The 18,936-nt window shown below is 36.7% G+C and overlaps 1 protein-coding gene across 3 annotated transcripts in view; it reads right to left on the reverse strand.

The window, feature by feature from the left end:
* fgf13.S (fibroblast growth factor 13 S homeolog) overlaps window positions 1-18,936 on the reverse strand; it is a 186,568-nt gene that overhangs the window by 31,424 nt on the left and 136,208 nt on the right. For 2 of the 3 annotated variants that reach the window (XM_018233136.2, XM_018233138.2), the window contains 2 exons: window positions 3,106-3,216; window positions 480-583 (listed from right to left, as the gene is read on the reverse strand). In XM_018233136.2, the coding sequence (XP_018088625.1) occupies window positions 480-583; window positions 3,106-3,216 (215 nt within the window). Of the gene's footprint in view, window positions 1-479; window positions 584-3,105; window positions 3,217-4,777; window positions 5,775-18,936 lie in introns of those variants that run through there. The other variant, XM_041575150.1, reaches the window with a different exon arrangement.

Here is an 18,936-nt window from a genome sequence, read left to right on the forward strand (position 1 = left end):
TTTGCTGCAACATATATGTCCATTAAACGTTATAATTTCCTGCCGTATGCAAATTAGCCTGAGCGAAGACCTCTAACGAAGTTGTGCTAGGCATAATTGAACGCTAGCACATCTTCGAATTGATTGCCAATGTAACACTAGCAAAAATTCGCCAGCGTTCGGGGCCCTGGACGCAAGTTTGCATTTTAGTAAAATAGCATTGTCTGAGCAAATTTTCGCAAGGTTAGTTAGTTTCCCCAATGGAGTCTGAAAATATCACAGAAGGCAGTTTTTAATGCCATAGTACTTTGCACCTTGCACCTAATACAGCAAAGCAAGCTCAACCAACAGTGTAGTGCAAGGCACAGGGTTAGAAGACGGTATACACAAGTAATTCTGTGAATAGAGTTTTAATGGATGCCCCTAAGTCTGTACTTTGAACTTCACCTTTGGATCCTCAATAAGCCCTAATGTAGTTACAAGAAAAAACAAGTACTTACTGATGTGTACAAATATCCTTCACTGTTCATGGCCAAGTATAGTTTCGTTTGAACACCTTGAATAGCCACCACTCGTAAACCAACTGGTATAAGGTTGAACATAGCTAAAGAAAAGGAAAAAAACTAGTTACAGTAAGAACATTGCAACAATCCCACAAATCCTCCTTCTATCGGCAAATTATTTACAAGGATTATAGATGGCATAGAAATATACAGTACTGGTGCATCTACAATAATGAATTATTTAATTAATTAATTTAACACTCTCCAACCATACATTAAACTCACTAGATAATGTACATTTTGTAAAAACTAAAGATATTCTTAAATCCAGACAAGCATTTGTACAGCATTATGCTGTTATTTTCAAATGTTTATGGTCTGCCAGCTATTGCTTACAAGATGCTGGAGGGTTATATTATGAAAGCTCAATGATGCTTTTCTTTTCTACATACGCCTTTTGGCCCCCAATGGTCTATTTACTCCAGGGGTCCGTTTACTTAACCTCTGCTTACTTCACCACATTCTCTAGTAAAGGTGCCTTGATGTTCCCTGCAAGTAGCAGCAAGTTGGAAGGATAATGTAGGGGCACAAATGGGTTTTGTGAAGAGCATCAGTGCAGGCTCAGTTTTGCATCCAAACTAGTACTCTTCCAAACTAGTGCTCTTCCAAACTAGTACTCTTCCAAACTAGTGCTCTTCCAAACTAGTGCTCTTCCATACATTTAAATGTACTGCAGGATTATATAGTATTGCTAGTAATATAATTTTAGATGCACAGTGGATCCTCATGACCTAAGTTAGAAAATAGAGACTGCGGCTGACTGAACTGAAACCAGTAGCAATGACATAACAAATTCTAATATCGCTAGTAGGGTAGAGTGGAGGCCCTCCCATTGGGGCTGTAGAAAGTGTTAGAAGTTGTTTAGCACAGTTTGACTGTATTTCACTTTGCTACAGCAAAGTTGTATCTGTAACACTGATTATGAATTTTGCACCATTAAGGGGGGAGTGGAAGCCTAAAACCTATATGCTAGGGGTCTAATCAATGAAATATGCTTGCAAGTAAGAAACTGAAATGCATTTCAAATGGAGAGAAGCTCCTATGGGTTAAAAAGTGTAATTATTCATGACTCTTGATGAATGTTTCTAGAATTGTTGTTGTAACTACTGAGCACATGCTTTCTGGTCTCTGGTTGTTGAAAGTGGTTACTGTGCTAACAATTAGAAAGGAATTTGTTTGCATTGCTAAAAGGATGTATATACTTTTGTTGCATACCACAAACTGTTCTACAAAGAGTGAAGGGAAACTGTTCATTTTGTATAAATGGTGATTTATTTATATTATTCCTACAGAGGAAAAGTGCTACTTGTTAAGCTAAATGTACAGGTAGCTCGGGCTAAATCAGTGTGTGTTTGTGTCGCTCCTTTGTGTGTTCCCTGCTCTGATACTGCAGTGCAAACACACATTTGCTTACACACATATGAAGTGCTATGCTTAGTACAGCAGGGAATGGCTTCCCCAGTGACTACTCAAAAGAGACTATTGCTTGGAGTTGGAGATAGCACCTTGATGGATGCAGCCACTTCAGAGCTTTGTAACACGTTTTGACCACAATTACTTTAATAAAACCCCGTCCCACATTGATGGATTATCTCCTTTGCTACTCCATGAGAGACTAATAGGCAATTATCTCTAAAACGAGAACATAGTACTTTTGCTGAGAGTGGTATTACAGAGAAAAAAAGTCTATGGAGTTGCAATTTCATTAGAAACATCTTCACTTCCAAAAAGACATGTAAACAGTGGACACTATGGGGTTTTTTTTTTATCAAAGTCCAAATTTATCCCAGTATTTTCTGAAAAAAGCTCCGACCAAATCTGCACAGGGTTTTTGAGCTTTTTTATTAATACACTTTCCTGAAAAAATGTTTGTGGGAAAAAATCATGAAAAATCCAATTTTCACGTTTTTTTTTTTCATCCAATTTTCACAATTTTTTTCAGGTTTTTCACCCAAAAACCCCAAAAACTTTGGGGTATTGCACGAAACCCAGCGCACATTAAAAAATCATTGGGACTTCTCCCATTGACTTACATGCAACCTCGACAGGTCTGAGATGTGGAATTTTCTGATTCTGACTTTTTCATCCTTTGGGTTTAATAAATTGCTAACAATTTGTGATTATTTTAAAAGTCCGATTATATATATATATATATATATATATATATATATATATATATATATATATATATATATATATATATAAAAATCACTAACTTTTCGTGATTTTTGCATTCGTAGTTTAGTAAATAACCCCCTATGTGTGGGTGAAGACATGCTCTTTGATATATTGCAATATAATCAAGTGTACATCTGTGGATCTCCATGGAAATAACTTTTGATTTGTTAGCTAACAATGTCCTCCGCTTGCCTTCATGATCTCTACCATTTAGCCCACAACACAGACTGTTTGTTATGAATTTATGGCTTAAATATTGATAATTTGTTCTGATTTCATACCCCTGAAGCTGGTACAGATATCTGCAGAGGTGGTCAAGAAAACAGACACCAAGACCAACAAATACACTGATCTCCCATAATTGAGAAGCTTGAGCACTACTTACTGGCACTGCTTTCCTCCTCCTTTGCTCCATCGATTGTGCCATCTGGTTGCAACTGCAAGTGGTACCCTTGCCTGCTGTAGAGTTTAGTTACTATTCCTTTGAGTTGAGGTTCTGCAAGGAAACAGATAACAGATACATACATGAGACCTTTCTTATTTCTTGTCCTTTTGTGATTCAAATGCATTCCAAAACATGGAAAGTAAGATTTTTTTTCATTAATTATGACTTATCTTCATATTTGTGTCAACACAAAAATCATATACATGCATGTCATATTAATAGGGAAATGAAAGCCAAATGAACATTGGTTAAAGCACATGGCTGGTTTATCATTGGTCACATTCAGTTGGCCAGTGCAGTTTAAGTTACACAGATCTTAACGCTCAAGCCGCTAACTTTTTAAGGAGCTATGCCTTCTCCAAGTCCTCCCTGATATAGCAGGTGGTTACCCAAAGCAACACATACATATAGAGCAACTGGAAATTCAGTACACTATATGGCATTACACTGTTACTTTGCCGTGATCAAAGGGAAGGGGGGAGGTAGAGGGTTGAAGTAATTTGAAGGTGCAAATTGAATTATTTATGTGTTCTTTATGTCAAACAGTACAACATACCTACCAAAACCAATAATCATTTATGATCAGGGGTTAGTTCCCCATTACAACTGAATTTGTGGTGGCCACCACTAAATGCAACTTAAAAAAAAATCAAAAAGGTAATATACCAATTTGAAAAAATATTTTTGCACTGAAATTCAAGGGACTTTTCTTTTGGGGATGCCAAACTGCTGGCTTATTTAAACATTTAGAGAACCTCATGGTTGTGAAACTGAAAGCTACTGAGATAAAAGCTCTCCGTGTAACATACACAGAATATCTCTGCTTTACAAACCCTTCAATATGTAACCTGGCCATGGCACACGTCCAGAGTTTACTACAGTACACTACAGTACTATATGTGTGTGTGTAAAAATCATTAAACCAAAATTGTTACTTTCACTTAGATATCCCAATAATTCAATATGTTAATTATTAACCCCTATGCTGTTTAGTCAAGTCCCTAAGAAAAAGAAGTTTTCATACATGGCATTATCAAATAAAATAAATTAATTAAATTTTATATATATTTTATATATATCAAGATAAATATGGGTCTTTATGGAAGAGATATGGAAGACGGACACAAGGGACTTTACTGTACATGAAAAAGGTCTGTATGCATGTACTGTATATAGACTATATGAATGAGACTTTTTATTCCCATATAAAAATGTATTTTCTTTCTGCAACATGCATCAAGGCAGTCACTGCATACAGTATATGTATTATTGACCGACACAAATTGCAGGGCATCTGCTATAAAACATGTCTTTTTTTCATGTATATGCAGTAAAATGTTCTAAGTTATGTCATGATTATATTTCTCCATTTCTGTTTCTCAATTTCTTAACATCCCCGTCCATATGAGCCAGCAGATAATTTATTGATGCACAGTTTCAGACAAGTCTCCACACATTTCTCAGTAACATTCTCTCAGGTATTAAGGTAAGCATGCTGGGAATTATTAATCAGCTATTGGTATAACACTATTCTTGGACAAGAGACATGATAAAATATGACATGATCAATGAATCGCACAGACAACAAATGACTATAAATACACCATCGAACCTGGTCGTCTTCGCCTTCTCTTCTTTGAGCCAAATAGTTTGACCCGAGAAAAGAGGTTGAGTTTGTTTTTCTCGCAGTTTCCTTTGCTCTTGCTGGGGCTGCTTACGCATTTGCATGCATTGGATTTTTCCCTTTCCCGGGCTTGTCTCTTCTGCCTAATCAGAGAGCTGGCAATGGCCGCAGCCATGGCTACTGTTTTATTTTCCAAAAAAAAAATCCAAGTGAGCTTGTCAGTTAATATTCTGTAGGTTCAGGTATTTAGATTTAATCACAACTTTCCCTTCTGGTTGGAAAGAAGCGGACATGCAGGCAACCAGTATTGTTCTGTTGTCAGTAGAAGTAAATCATGAATCCCTCTTGAGTAATCCCAATTGCCTTATAGTAAGGTGGATTGCTACAGTCACATCCAAGTCACTTCTTGTCTTCATAAATATTTAAAACTTTTCCCATTCCTGCCTTCGTGCTTACCCGTCAAGATGCCTTTATATTGACTAATACACTGGTCCTTTCTTCTTCCAATTAATAGCTGCTCCAAGTCTTAAAGGAAAAACACAGAACACCTTTGCAGTATGGATTTAACCTCAGTAAAATAATGCAGTGTTTTTTTCCTCTTGTAAGCCCTCATCACTGATACAGCTCACGTCTGGCTTTCTCAAGTGATGCATCTTAGTTTTCTTAGCCACGCTGCTTGCATTTGATAGAAAATTCCCCCTTTCAGGATTCCAAGAAAATAGTGTGCAATGCAGTAAGCGAGGCAGTCTTCCCAGACACTTGTAACTGTGTGTGTGTGAGAGAGAAATGCAGATGGCTTGATCCCCTCCTTTTCCAATGAGAAACAGAAAAAGCTCTGACCAGTCTGCTATTGTGTGTCATCTGAAAACATCTGGTTACTTTTAGAGAGAGAGCAACAAAAGCGTTTGCAGATCAGTCCTTTCAATTGTTGATTGGAGCCTTCTATGGATTTATATTGCAGCCATTCTTATCTATGCAGAGGTTTGGCATAGCAGGTCCGGATGAGCTGCGTGTTGATAAAGGGAACTTGCTCTGAAGAGCCATCTCCCGGAGAGAGAAAGGTAGTTTGAATTAATTACTCAATCACTCTTTCCTTGCCAGGACAACATAAAGAGAGGCAGATAACTTTGGCATGTGATCTGATCCATAACTGCCAATTTGGATACATTTTCACATTCTAGAAATTTAATCTCAGTTGGCCTTTGCCTTTTCTATAACCAATCATTTAGAGGCAGAGTTGGCACAGGTTAGTGATGGGCGAATCTGACCCATTTTGCTTCGCCAAAAATTTGTGAAACTGTGAAAGTTTGCCAAAATGCATTGAAGTCACTTGCACGTCCCTCTATACTTTCTTATATATATATATATATATATATATATATATATATATATATATATATATATATATATATATATATATATATATATATATATCAGTACTTTGTACTTGAACCTAACTAAGATATAATGAATCCTTATTGGAGGTAAAAAAAAAAATCCTATTGAGTTTCTTTAATGCTAAAATGATTTTCTTAGTTGACCATTATGGAGATCCAAATTATAGAAAGACCAAAAAAGAGAGAACCCCAGGTCCCAAGCATTCTGGATTCCATTTTCCATTCCTGCATATGTTTAACCTCCTGAAACTTCTGTATTCTGTAAAGAGCAATCACTTAGGAAATAGGTGATTAAACTGTTTGTCAAAAATATTTCATGCCTTAATAATACACAGTAAAAATATTTTCCATTCCTCCACTATACCCAGTTTTCTAAATGGACATCTGCATTTTATTATATGTCATTTGCATTCGATGTTCACTCTTTAAAAAACTCAAAAGTCCAAACTATTCCCGAATTAAATATCTTTGAAGGCAAAAGGGAAAAAGACTAAAAGACAGTAGGGGCAGTAGGGATAGGCAAATTTTTTCGCCTTGTTTTGCAGTGGAAATGACGCCCATAGACTTTTATGGTGTCTTAAGTCAAAAATATTTTGCCGCACATCAGAACATTTTTGACGCCCATAGACTTTAATGTGCGTCGGCGACATTTCGGCAAAATTAAATGGTTCCATCCCTAACTGGGGTAGATTTATCAAAAATCAAATGTGATTTTTTTTTTCATGTTTCAAATTTTTTTGCACCCAAACTCACACATTTGAGTTATATTTTTCGAAACTCAAACATTTGAGTTAATAAGCAAGTTAATAAAAATTAGTTTTATCCCCAAACTTGATCAATTTAAGTTTTCGAAACATAAATTTGATCAGTTTGAGTTTTTTTGGGACATGAACTCTATAATTAAAGTTTATTCCCTGTCATTTTTCATTCAAGTTTTTGATGTTTGTATTTTTCCATAAACACGCATACATTAGAAATTCGAGTTTATCCGAGGAAGAACCCTCACACAACTCACAAATTTGATTCTTGATAAATATGCCCCTAAAAGCATTATATCCCCCATTCTTCTACATACAACTGCAGTACTGTGGGCCCCCTATTATTTCAAGGTCCAGGGCAATTTATACTATTTGTACACCTCTGATCTGTTACCAGTTAATTTGTTTGCCTCTATAGACCTATATAGTCATATTTTCAAGCAACTTCACAGCAGTTTGAGGCATTGTTCCAGCTATATCATTGTTTGGACACAGCACTGGGTATATAATCATTTTGGGTGAAACTGAACATATTATTAATCAGCGTATATGGTGATGATGAATCCAATGAGCGGCTTGGGCTACATGAGTACACATTGAAAGGAAGCTGAGCAATTCTGGAGCCCTGCAAATGAATTAATTGTACAGGGAAGAAACACGTGCCAGTGCAAAAAGAGCATTTAAGAGTTTGTCAACCATTTCTATGGCAGCTCAGTAACACGGGCAAAGCTATTTGGAGTTTCAAAGCAATTGCGACCACCTCCCAACACTGTTTGGACCAAATGAGCTAAAGGAAGAGGCAGCCACGCTGCTATCATAAGTCAAATATTACAGTGAAAATAACCTGCATGCAGATGGGTATGATGGGATGTATCATAGATTCCGTCTCAGATAAGTATGTGAACATTTCATTGGCTTTACAGATGTCAGGTTTGACATAGTCTACGTTGATTTCTATCAAGTAAAAGGGACATGTTTCACCAAACTGTCTTTTTCTTACCTGTATATTCATTTTAATTCTATCAGCCCTGTCAGAAAATATTACATTGTATATATGTTCTGGCATGCTCTGTCAAATAAGAGAAAGTTGCAAGATTTGCAGGAACAGTATATCAAGCTATGTGTCAGTGACATGATGAACAGGAGGATCCAACACTGGAGACCACAACACACGAAGACATAAACGTCACTACAACAATGTCCAACACACATCATTTTGGAGTTGTGATCTAAAATGTAGGATTATACTGTATAGGAAATAATTTAATGATGTAATATAATAGTACAGGCATGGGATCCGTTATCCGGAATACCGTTATCCAGAAAGTTCAGAATTATGGTAAGCTTGTTACCCATAGACTCCATTATAATAAAATAATCTAAATTTTTAAAAATGATTTCCTTTTTCTCTGAAATAATAAAACAGTAGCTTGTACTTGAGCTTTGAGAGCTCAGTGTATAAACCCCTTGGGGCCTGGCTCACTCTCATTTGTGTAAGAAGCTAATGAAAACATTATAACATAATGTAATGTAATTAGGGATGCACCAAACCCACTATTTTGGATTAGGCCGAACCCCCGAATCCTTTGTCGAAAGATTTGGCCGAATACAGAACCGAATCCTAATTTACATATGCAAATTAGGGGTGGGAAGGGGAAAACATTTTTTACTTCCTTGTTTTGAGACAAAAAGTAACGTGGTTTCCCTTCCTGCCACTAATTTGCATATGCGAATTAGGATTCGGATTCATTTCGGCCGGACAGAAGGATTCGGCCGAATCCTGCTGAAAAAGGCTGAATCCTGGCCAAATCCTGAACCAAATTCGGTGCATTCCTAAATGTAATAGTACAGGTATGGGATCCGTTATGCGGAATACCGTTATCCAGAAAGTTCCGAATTATGGTAAGCTGTTACCCATAGACTCCATTATAATCAAATAATACTTTGTCTCTGAAATAATAAAACAGTAACTTGTACTTCATCCAAACTAAGATATAGTTAATCCTTATTGGAAGCAAAACCAACCTATTGGGTTTATTTAATGTTTACATGATTTTCTAGTAGACCTAAGGTATGAAGATCCAAATTATGAAAAGCCCCGTTATCCGGAAAGCCCCAGGTCCTGACCATTCTGGATAATAGGTCCCATACCTCTATATATATTTCTTGATACACTGTATATAATATAAGCAGTCAACCAGGGTAAAGGTAGACCTACAAGACTGGAGCAATTAAAAATAAAAACAGGCTAGTCTTTTAAAGAACGCTTGAACAATCGACTGAAAAATATTAAGTAAGGACAAAACTCTTCTTATAGGTCACTGGGAGAGAATGCAGTGGTTCTCAATGAGCGGAATGTAATTGGTATCCATACTGGAAACTCTTGCTTTGCTCCTTATTTGGTAATTGTCTGTGCTTAATAAATCAATCGGGATGTCTGTCTTTCTGACATACAAGTTTCATTTTCTACACATTTCCTTCTTCTGCAGCTGGAGCACAGACCGATCGGTATCCTGATTAGTTTAATAGGATCTTTTAAAATAAGGGGTTCCTTTTTACGCAATAAGTTATTAATGTATGTATGAGTGGAGCTAGTATGCATCACCTTAAATATGTAAAGGGCTTTATTACTGAACAATTATGGACTATGGAAACAATTGATGCTAGGGTAAGGGTTTCATTGCTGAATAAACCATAATTGCCTACTAGAAAGAAACATACTTCTAGGTTTCAAGATAATTTGATCACTGGTTAGGCATTCCAACTGACTCTCCAAGAACCTGAATCATCAGGCATGGTGCAAGTGCAGGACAAGAGGCACAGGCATAGGGAAAGGTAATAATAAAATAACTATTCTGAGGGGCTCAAAAATAAAAGTTGACAGTGGTCACTGTCCAGTATATGTCAAATGAGCAAGTGAGCTTGGCATGATATATTGGGGTAATCAATTTTTTTCATTGCTCTTCAATATACTGTAGCTGTTGTTTTCAATAATATAACTTTAATAGGAATGCCCTTTGTACATTTCCATGGTCGGTGTTTGTTTCTGACTTTACAGGTAGCATTAAACCTGCTCAGAGCTACATTTATGGAAGACACTTTCTTGGAAATGGCATGTTGGATTACTTGGAAACAAACATTCAGCAGCACTATTCTGTTCCATTCAGCTTTATCACTTGGCCCTAGAGGCTAATAATACTCTTAAAATGAATTTTACATATTTTTCTGAATAGAATATAGCAATTTCTTAAAGGGATACTGTCATGGGAAAAACATTTTTTTTTCAAAATGAATCAGTTAATAGTGCTGCTCCAGCAGAATTCTGCACTGAAATCCATTTCTCAAAAGAGCAAACTGATTTTTTTATATTCAATTTTGAAATCTGACATGGGGCTAGACATTTTGTCAATTTCCCAGCTGCCCCAAGGCATGTGACTTGTGCTCTGATAAACTTCAATCACTCTTTACTGCTGTACTGCAAATTGGAGTGATATCACCCCCTCCCTTTTCCCCCCCAGCAGCCAAACAAAAGAACAATGGGAAGGTAACCAGATAACAGCTCCCTAACACAAGATAACAGCTGCCTGGTAGATCTAAGAACAACACTCAATAGTAAAAACCCATGTCCCACTGAGACACATTCAGTTACATTGAGAAGGAAAAACAGCAGCCTGCCAGAAAGCATTTCTCTCCTAAAGTGCAGGCACAAGTCACATGACCAGGGGCAGCTGGGAAACTGACAATATGTCTAGCCCCATGTCAGATTTCAAAATTGAATATAAAAAAATCTGTTTGCTCTTTTGAGAAATAGATTTCAGTGCCGAATTCTGCTGGAGCAGCACTATTAACTTATGCGTTTTGAAAAAAACATGTTTTCCAATGACAGGATCCCTTTAACTGGTTAATACCACAAACTGCCCAACATTATTCACTTGTCAAGCAGGTGTCCTCGTTTCATGACATGGCTGCTTTGCCATACTCACAGTATTGACACGATTGATTATTTTCTAGGAGAGCGCAGTTTGCTTAACACAGTGTCCCAGCAATGTCTTATCGATAAATAACTGGATGGCGTAAGAAAAAAAAAAAGCAGAGGAAGAAGCCTGACGTTTTGCAAAGATAAGAAAGAAGTGGCATGTGTGGGCACTCTAGTCTTTATTACTGGGACCCATGCAAATGTCAGTTCTCTAAATCCCCATAACATTAAAGAGATACTGACACCAGAAATTAAACCTTTTTTACATCTATCATAACAATGTCTTTGCATGCTCTCTATAATTTTGCCATAAAAGTATTTGCAGATGCTTTTACATTGCGCATCTGATCCTCCATATGAAGGGGCTGCCATATTTGTGCAGCTGTAGTCCGATAGCATTAGAAACTCTGACATGTTGAGAAGGGACAGTCAGGTTGGCAAAACAGGTTTAGAAACTTCAAGTAGAAATTACTTACAAAAACAGATCTATCAGTGAAAAATGATCAACATGACCTATAGGTAACTTTTAATGTACATTGATAATTTGAAGTATAATTTGAAGTATAATGGGACCCGTTATCCAGATAACAGATCTTTATGTAATGTGGATCTACATACCTTAAGTCTGCAAGAAAATCTTGTAAACATTAAATAAACCCAAGAAGCTGGTCTGGCTTCTAATAAGGATTAATTATATCTTAGTTTTGGTCAAGTACAAAGTATTGTTTTATTATTACAGAGAAAAAGGAATTCATTTTTATAAATTTGAATTATTTGATTATAATGGAGTCTATAGGAGATGGCCATTCGGAGCTTTCTGGATAACAGGTTTCTGGATACCGGATCCCATAACTGTATTTTCAAACTCCAAATAATGCTTAGATTAGATTCAGTATGATCAACTAGGAAAGCAAATCCATGCTTTAAATAGATGAGTATCAATCAATATCATTGCTGATCAGATTAAATGGAAATGACAGTCACTTATATCTTACTGTGTGGAATCTCAAATTCTACAGGAAGCCCATAAGATTCCCAGTCTGATCCTTAATAAATATACCCTTATATTTAACTTAAAGGAAAACGATATCCCCTGAACAATGTAGGTCTCTATAAAAATATAGTGAATATAACAGCTCATGTGAAAAACCCTGTTTCATGTAAATAAAACTTTATCATAATAATATAATTTTCTAGTAGTATGTGCCATTGGGTAATCATAAATAGGAAATTGCCATTTTAAAAAATAAGGACCACCCCTTGGGATCCAAGGATTCACGGTGCACACAAACAAACCATACATGTTAGGTCACATGAGCCAATTAACAGACAGAGTTGTGTCTTTTGCTTCCACACTTCTTCCTGTTACAGTTAGAGTTGTAATATTTCTGGTCAGGTGATCTCTGAGGCAGCACACAGACCATCACAAAATGGTGGCTCAAGGCAAGAGATGTCAAGGGCAATATTTACTTGAACATATATTCCAGTTTGGTAAGATTCTTTAATATGCCACATAGGGGTCCGTTTACTAAAGTGCGGTAAATCTGACTTTAAGTTTCCGCATGTTATCGCTGAGAATATTTTTACGCCAGAATATTCGCAGCGACTAAGTTTACTAAACAGCGATGCGCTCAGAAGTCATTGCGATCACTTGCGGTAACTACGTTAAGGAACCAGCTTACGTTAGCGGTAATTTTAGCGAGTTGCGAATTTTCTGGCGAAAAATTACGTTTTTGCGAATATTTATGCTATAAAATAGTCTTGTTTTATGGCGGTTATTATGGCAATTTTTACTGTGACATTTATGGCCAGAAATGCATCTTCAAAACTTATAAACTTTATTGACTGATGATTATACCATACAACAACATCACCAGAGTAATACCAATCAAACATGTCTGCATCATATAAACTCTTCTGCCAATAGAATCATAGGAAATGATACCAGTCAATCTCTTTGCTTCATAGAAATGCACAGTTTAATGTAGCCAATCCCAATGAAACCAAAAAGTGTAGAGGCTGACGAATCCTTGGACTGTGATGCCACTGCCAATAATACGACTCTGAGCTGAAACTGCTGCTGTTGCACCAGATAGAAGCAGAAGCCAAAACATCCTGTCAGCAATAGCTACAGATCTCTCTCCTGTCAGCAAAGAATGATGGGTAAAAAAAAACATTATTATGGGATATTTCCTGCCCCTTGAGAATTTTCTGGCAGAAAAAATACTTTTACGCCACTTCATATGTGGCGGTAAAAGTTTGCGAATATTCTGGCGTTAATTTTGTCTTTAGCACATTTCGCTGTTTAGTAAACCATGCGTTAATGTGTACGTAGCGTTATTTTCAGCAAATGCGATAACTGGCGAACAATTATTCTTGCGCAAGAAAATTCGCAAATTTATATTTACCGCAGGTTAGTAAACTGGCGATAACATATTTGGCGAAAATTCTGTCTATATATTGTGCGAATATTTTTAACGCACTTTAGTAAACGGACCCCTTAATTTGATATAAACTATCTATTGTTCAAGTATTCATTTTGGGGGTATAGTTTTACTTTAACCATCAAAGCAACCCCATATATATTCCTCTGAGGAGATGATGTACCTGGTGCACAGAATAAGAACACAGGCCTGGAACAAAAGGCTCTAGCAGCAGGATTTAGTTAGTATGTAGGTGTTTAAAGAAGAGTGGATTCACGAGTCAAGTCCGGACAGTGCTATTCATTAGCAGAGTGAGAATGTCAGCGAGACAGTGCCAGTCATTTTCTTCAATGCAGATTTCAACTGTCATTTTTACCTTCATCTAAAACACAGCTCTGTGTGATAAACGAGTAAATAATGCAAGTAGCTGAAAGAGCAAAATAACGGAAGGCTTTCTACAAAAACACTATTTGTAGCCTCTGATTTCATTCTGTATGGATAATGCACTTTCAAACACTTTCCCTTTACAAGCTAAGTCCAAATACTGTTGTTTTGTTTTAGATAAATTTGCATGAAAGCTCCTCTGAGAGCCGAAAATTTAGGAATTCCTTTAGTCTGCATTTCATCGGTCCTGGGAGCATTAGCCGAATTTTTTAATGCACTAAACTTACCTGGGCAGTTGTGTTTTGTGCAATGGTTTTAGAATGGTAACTATCCAATAAATTCAAGTCACCAGTAACAGCCAGAGGAGTCAGATATTCAGTGCACAGTAATTGCATTTTTAGCAAGGCAGAAGTCAGGGAGCAGTTATCTTCCCATTGTTCTGCTAATAGGCTACTGGGAGAAGAGAGGGGGGTGATATCCCCAAGTGCAGGAGTAAAAACTGAAGTTTATCAGAGCACAAGACACATGCCTGGGGACACATAGGAAACTAACAGCATGTCAAGATTTCAAAATTAAATATTACTCTTTTGAAAAATATTTACTCTTTTGAAAAATGGATTTCAGTGCAGAATTCTGCTGGAGCAGCACTATTAACTGATACATTTTGTAGAAAGCATACAGTATTTTCCTACCCTCTCATTATTATCTAAATAATAATAATAATAATAATAATAATAATAATACTGGAGCCACAAGCATGTGTTATGCTCCATTCCAATGTAAGTAGTCTGCCTGACCTATGCTGCCTGGGCCTGCCCTACTCTGTATCCTGTAGGGTTTGTCATGGGGGTTCTTAGCATTGTTCTTGTTGGAAATTGTTGTTAGGGGCCCCTAAGGTGTTTAATCATGTGCTGGGGGTGCTGTGTTATCCAGAGGGGAGGAAGCGGCATGGATTTAAGGGTATGTTTATGGTATATTTAAGGGTATGAGTGATGAGTGATATCCCTGCAGTGTTCTCAAAACATTTGGGTTTTTTGTGTATTACCACCATTAATGTGGACATGGCCTTAAACATTCTTGTGATTACATGGGTGTGGTTTAAAAGGGGGAGTGGTCAATACTGGCTTCCATTATCGGCCACCACGTGGCCAGAAAAATTCCGGCCTTCAGTAACACCGAAGTTGGACAGCACTGCCCTATAGGAGTCCAACACAAGCTCCATATGTTAAAAGCAAGGGGTATATTTATCAAAAAGTGAAATAAGAGATCGCCACAGTCCTCTAGAGTGAAATTCCGCCACTCTCCATTCATTTCTATGGGATTTTTAAAAGTGTATTTATCAATGGGTGAAAGTGAAAGTTTATCCTTTGATAACTGCGCCTTTCAAAATCCCATAGAAATGAATGGAGAGTGGCGAAATTTCACTCTAGAGGTTTGTGGCGATATCTAACTTCATTTTTTTACGGGGTTTCCTTCTCCTTTAATGCCCCTCCACATCCCATAAATAAGCAAATAAGAAACAGGTACCTTATATTGAGGGAAGGTAGAACATTTTGTACACGCAGATATAATGTGATTGTTCTGTTCTCATTAGCCACAGACCAATATACCTATAAATCCAATATTTTGTAAGAAATACAGTGTAGCAAGAAGTACCGGTTATTGTGCTAAAGCACAGCTTTTGCAATATTCAGTGAAGTTGTGAGAGCAGTGGCACCTAGTGGACAGTATAGAAAATGCAACATGTTATTCTCAGCCTCTTAGCCCCAATATGTTAATCTTAGTTTGGCTCAAGTACAAGGTACGGTTTTATTACTACTGAGAAAAAAGAAATCATTTTTTAAAAATTTGGAGTATTTGGATTATTGTATATAAATGGCTTTCTGGGTTTCTGGATAATGGATCCTAAACCTGTAATATAATATATAGCATGCCTTGGTTGGCAGAGTGATCCATTTACTCTTATTACACAATTGTTACTTATACCCATAAATGTGTTTACATTTGGCCTTGTTTCTGCAATACATAATGCATTCCGTCTAATCGCTTTTAGCCTCCAATCAAAACCAAATGTATTCATTATGACCCTTTCTACCCTGGCAAATGTATTTCAAATGAATTCTCCATATACTGTATACATGTGGATTCCTGCCTACCCTTAGAACAGGTTAAATGTATAAATTATTGTAAATTTTTGTTTAAAATCTCCCCAGTATGCAGCATTAAAACATTTATGAACCACTTATAATGTAAATATATAGTCTTGTATATATGAATGATCATGTGTTATAATTAGAATCTAATTAGAATCTAGTCTATAATGTAATATAATCTTAATTAACAAGCCTACTATCAATTTAAAGTGGACCTGTCACCCAGACACAAAAATCTGTATAATAAAAGTCCTTTTTAAATGAAACATCAAAATCCAATTTCTATTTTCCATTAAAGCATTCATAGCTGTTGTAAACTCATTTAAAAATCTCAGCTGTCAATCAAATATTGTCTGCGCCTCTATGCCTTTTTCTGAGAAAAAAACTCGAATCGAGTTTGTTAAAATTTGAGTTTTCGGGTCGATTCCATTAATCCGAGTTTAAAAAATTAGATTTTTTTTTTTTAATACATTTCGATTGGTCAAATTTATGGGAGTTTAGGGTTTTTTTTTAAAAAAAACTCACATAAATTCGAAAGTCGACCTTTGATAAATGTGCCTCTAATTGTTGTTTCTTAGTTCAGTAGTCAGGGTGGTTTTATTTCAGTGCACTTTAACATGGAGATCAGTTAGAGAGACATTTCATTTCAAAGGAAAATCTAAAGTCTCTTGTGCTACATTATTCATTGTCTTTTCAGAAAATTGCCCTTTTGGAAGGCTGCCTTCAGCGCCACCTTTGTAAGACAAGCGATGCAGAGCAGAAGCTCTCATTAAATGAAAGGTATTAAGTGGATGAAAGCCAGGTGATAACTTTATTAGCCAATATCACTTGTTATACCACTTATAAAGAGAAGATGAAAGTAGATTTGAAAGCTGGCAGTCCATACTCACAGTACTCAGTGGCAATCAATGTTTCAGTTACTTCCTGCTCTATTCAATATTGGCAAAGCATTTAATAGGGCATTATACAGACCATAAAAACGTTTGTATTGCTCTTCTTGTTTAGTAAAAAGAGAATAGTCCTCTGATTAAAGACTAATTTGTTCAAAGGATATTGTTTAGTGAACTCCAGTAAGTAGTGAAGCCACTGGGGGCGTTATCACATCACTATGTTTCTTGTTTTCTTGTCAAACCAACCAAGACAGAGGGACAGTATTACTAAAGAGCTAAGTGAACGCTGGTGGCGATTCGCCAGAGTTACCGTTTTTAGGCACTTTGCTGATTTACTAATGGGTGCAGGCTTAACTTCGCAAGCGAAAGAGACAGACGCTAGCGCTCATTCAAACTCTATTGCCAGGCGAATTTTTGCTCTGGCGAATGGACGTTACTCCGCAAATTCACTAAGATGCAGAGTACCAGGAGAAGTACATTGTAGTGCATAGATCCTCAATATTTTAGTGGAAAAAGTTTCTAAGTCCCAAAAAACGTTGGCATCTTTTGCTTTTTCAGAGTGATAACCTGCAAAAGTGCTTAACCAGCTTCCCCCCTACATTTTCTAACATATGGCACATAAACTATACAGTGGGCTCATGTGTAGGGCAATATAACAACTCTATTTTCTTTATTAAGGTTCCCTGGACTTGTGTAATGTAATGTATTTGTTGCAACATATACGTCCATTAAACGTTATAATTTCCCGCTGTATGCAAATGAGCCTGAGCGAAGACCTCTAACGAAGTTACGCTAGGCATAATTGAACACTAGCGCATCTTCGCTTTCATTTCCGACGTTACGCTAGGGAAAAATTTGCCAGCATTGGGCACCCTGGACGCAACTTCACATTTTAGTAAAATAGCGTTGTCTGAGCAAATTTTCGCCTGGTGAAGTGTAGCGATGGGTGCGAAGCCGTCGCTGGCGAATTTTCGCAGGTTAGTAAATTTCCCCCATAGTCTTCATACTGAATAACATGCAGACAAATAATGTCATCTATGCAGGAAAATTAATGGATTTTACTAAAAAATTATTAAAATGTACATAGTATCGATTCTGCTTTAAAAAGCATCACACCTATTAATTGCAGAGCATTAAGGTACATAAGGATTATTTACAGGACACTGTATGTCCTTTCAGTATAAAAGAAGGATGTGTTCAGAATAAAGGAAGAAAAGAAAACTCTAGTTAAAAAATGGTCATAATAAATAACTGAGATCACCTGTTCTGCCTCTGTGAAAGGAAAGATACAGTTAAAGGAAAACTATACCCCCAAAATGAACACTTAACCAACAGATATTTTACATCATATTAAGTGGCATATTAAAGAATCTTACCAAACTGGTCTATATATTTAATTAAATATTGCCCTTTTACATCTCTTGCCTTGAGCCACCATTTCGTGATGGTCTGTGTGCTGCCTCAGAGATCACCTGACCAGAAATACTACAACTCTAACTGTAACAGGAAGAAGTGTGGAAGCAAAAGACACAACTCTGTCTGTTAATTGGCTCATGTGACCTAACAAGTATGTTTTGTTGGTATGTTTGTGTGCACAGTGAATCATACGATCCCAGGGGGCGGCCCTTATTTTTTAAAATGGCAATTTTCTATTTAGGATTACCCAATGGCACATACTACTAGAAACGTATATTATTATGAAAATGGTTTATTTACATGAAGCAGGGTTTTATATATGAGCTGTTTTATGCAATATCTTTTTATAGAGACCTACATTGTTTGGGGTGTATAGTTTTCCTTAAAGACACCACGCCATGATCTATTTTCGGTTTAAGGCTGATGTAGAGGGATATATTGTTCAGAGATCCATACTGCTGCTTTTTCTACATTTCCCTGCTGGCAATATCATATTTGTGCCATGCACACTGAAGGCAGTTACAGTGGTTAGAACCCATGTCAATCAAAAGTACTCAACTTGAAAAATGAAGGGCTAAACCCTGTTTGCACTCTTTCAGGGGAATGTAATAAAACTATTCAGAAAAACTATTCGCAATGCGAAAAGTTATGCCTTAGCGCAAACATTTTTTTGCTTTGCGCGGATTTAATATAGCTTTTGCGAACCCACAAACTGTTTAGCGTCTGCTTCCAACAGTGGAAGACCGTTTG

Source organism: Xenopus laevis, chromosome 8S, assembly GCF_017654675.1.
Source record: "Xenopus laevis strain J_2021 chromosome 8S, Xenopus_laevis_v10.1, whole genome shotgun sequence".
Classification (NCBI taxonomy): Eukaryota; Metazoa; Chordata; class Amphibia; order Anura; family Pipidae; genus Xenopus; species Xenopus laevis.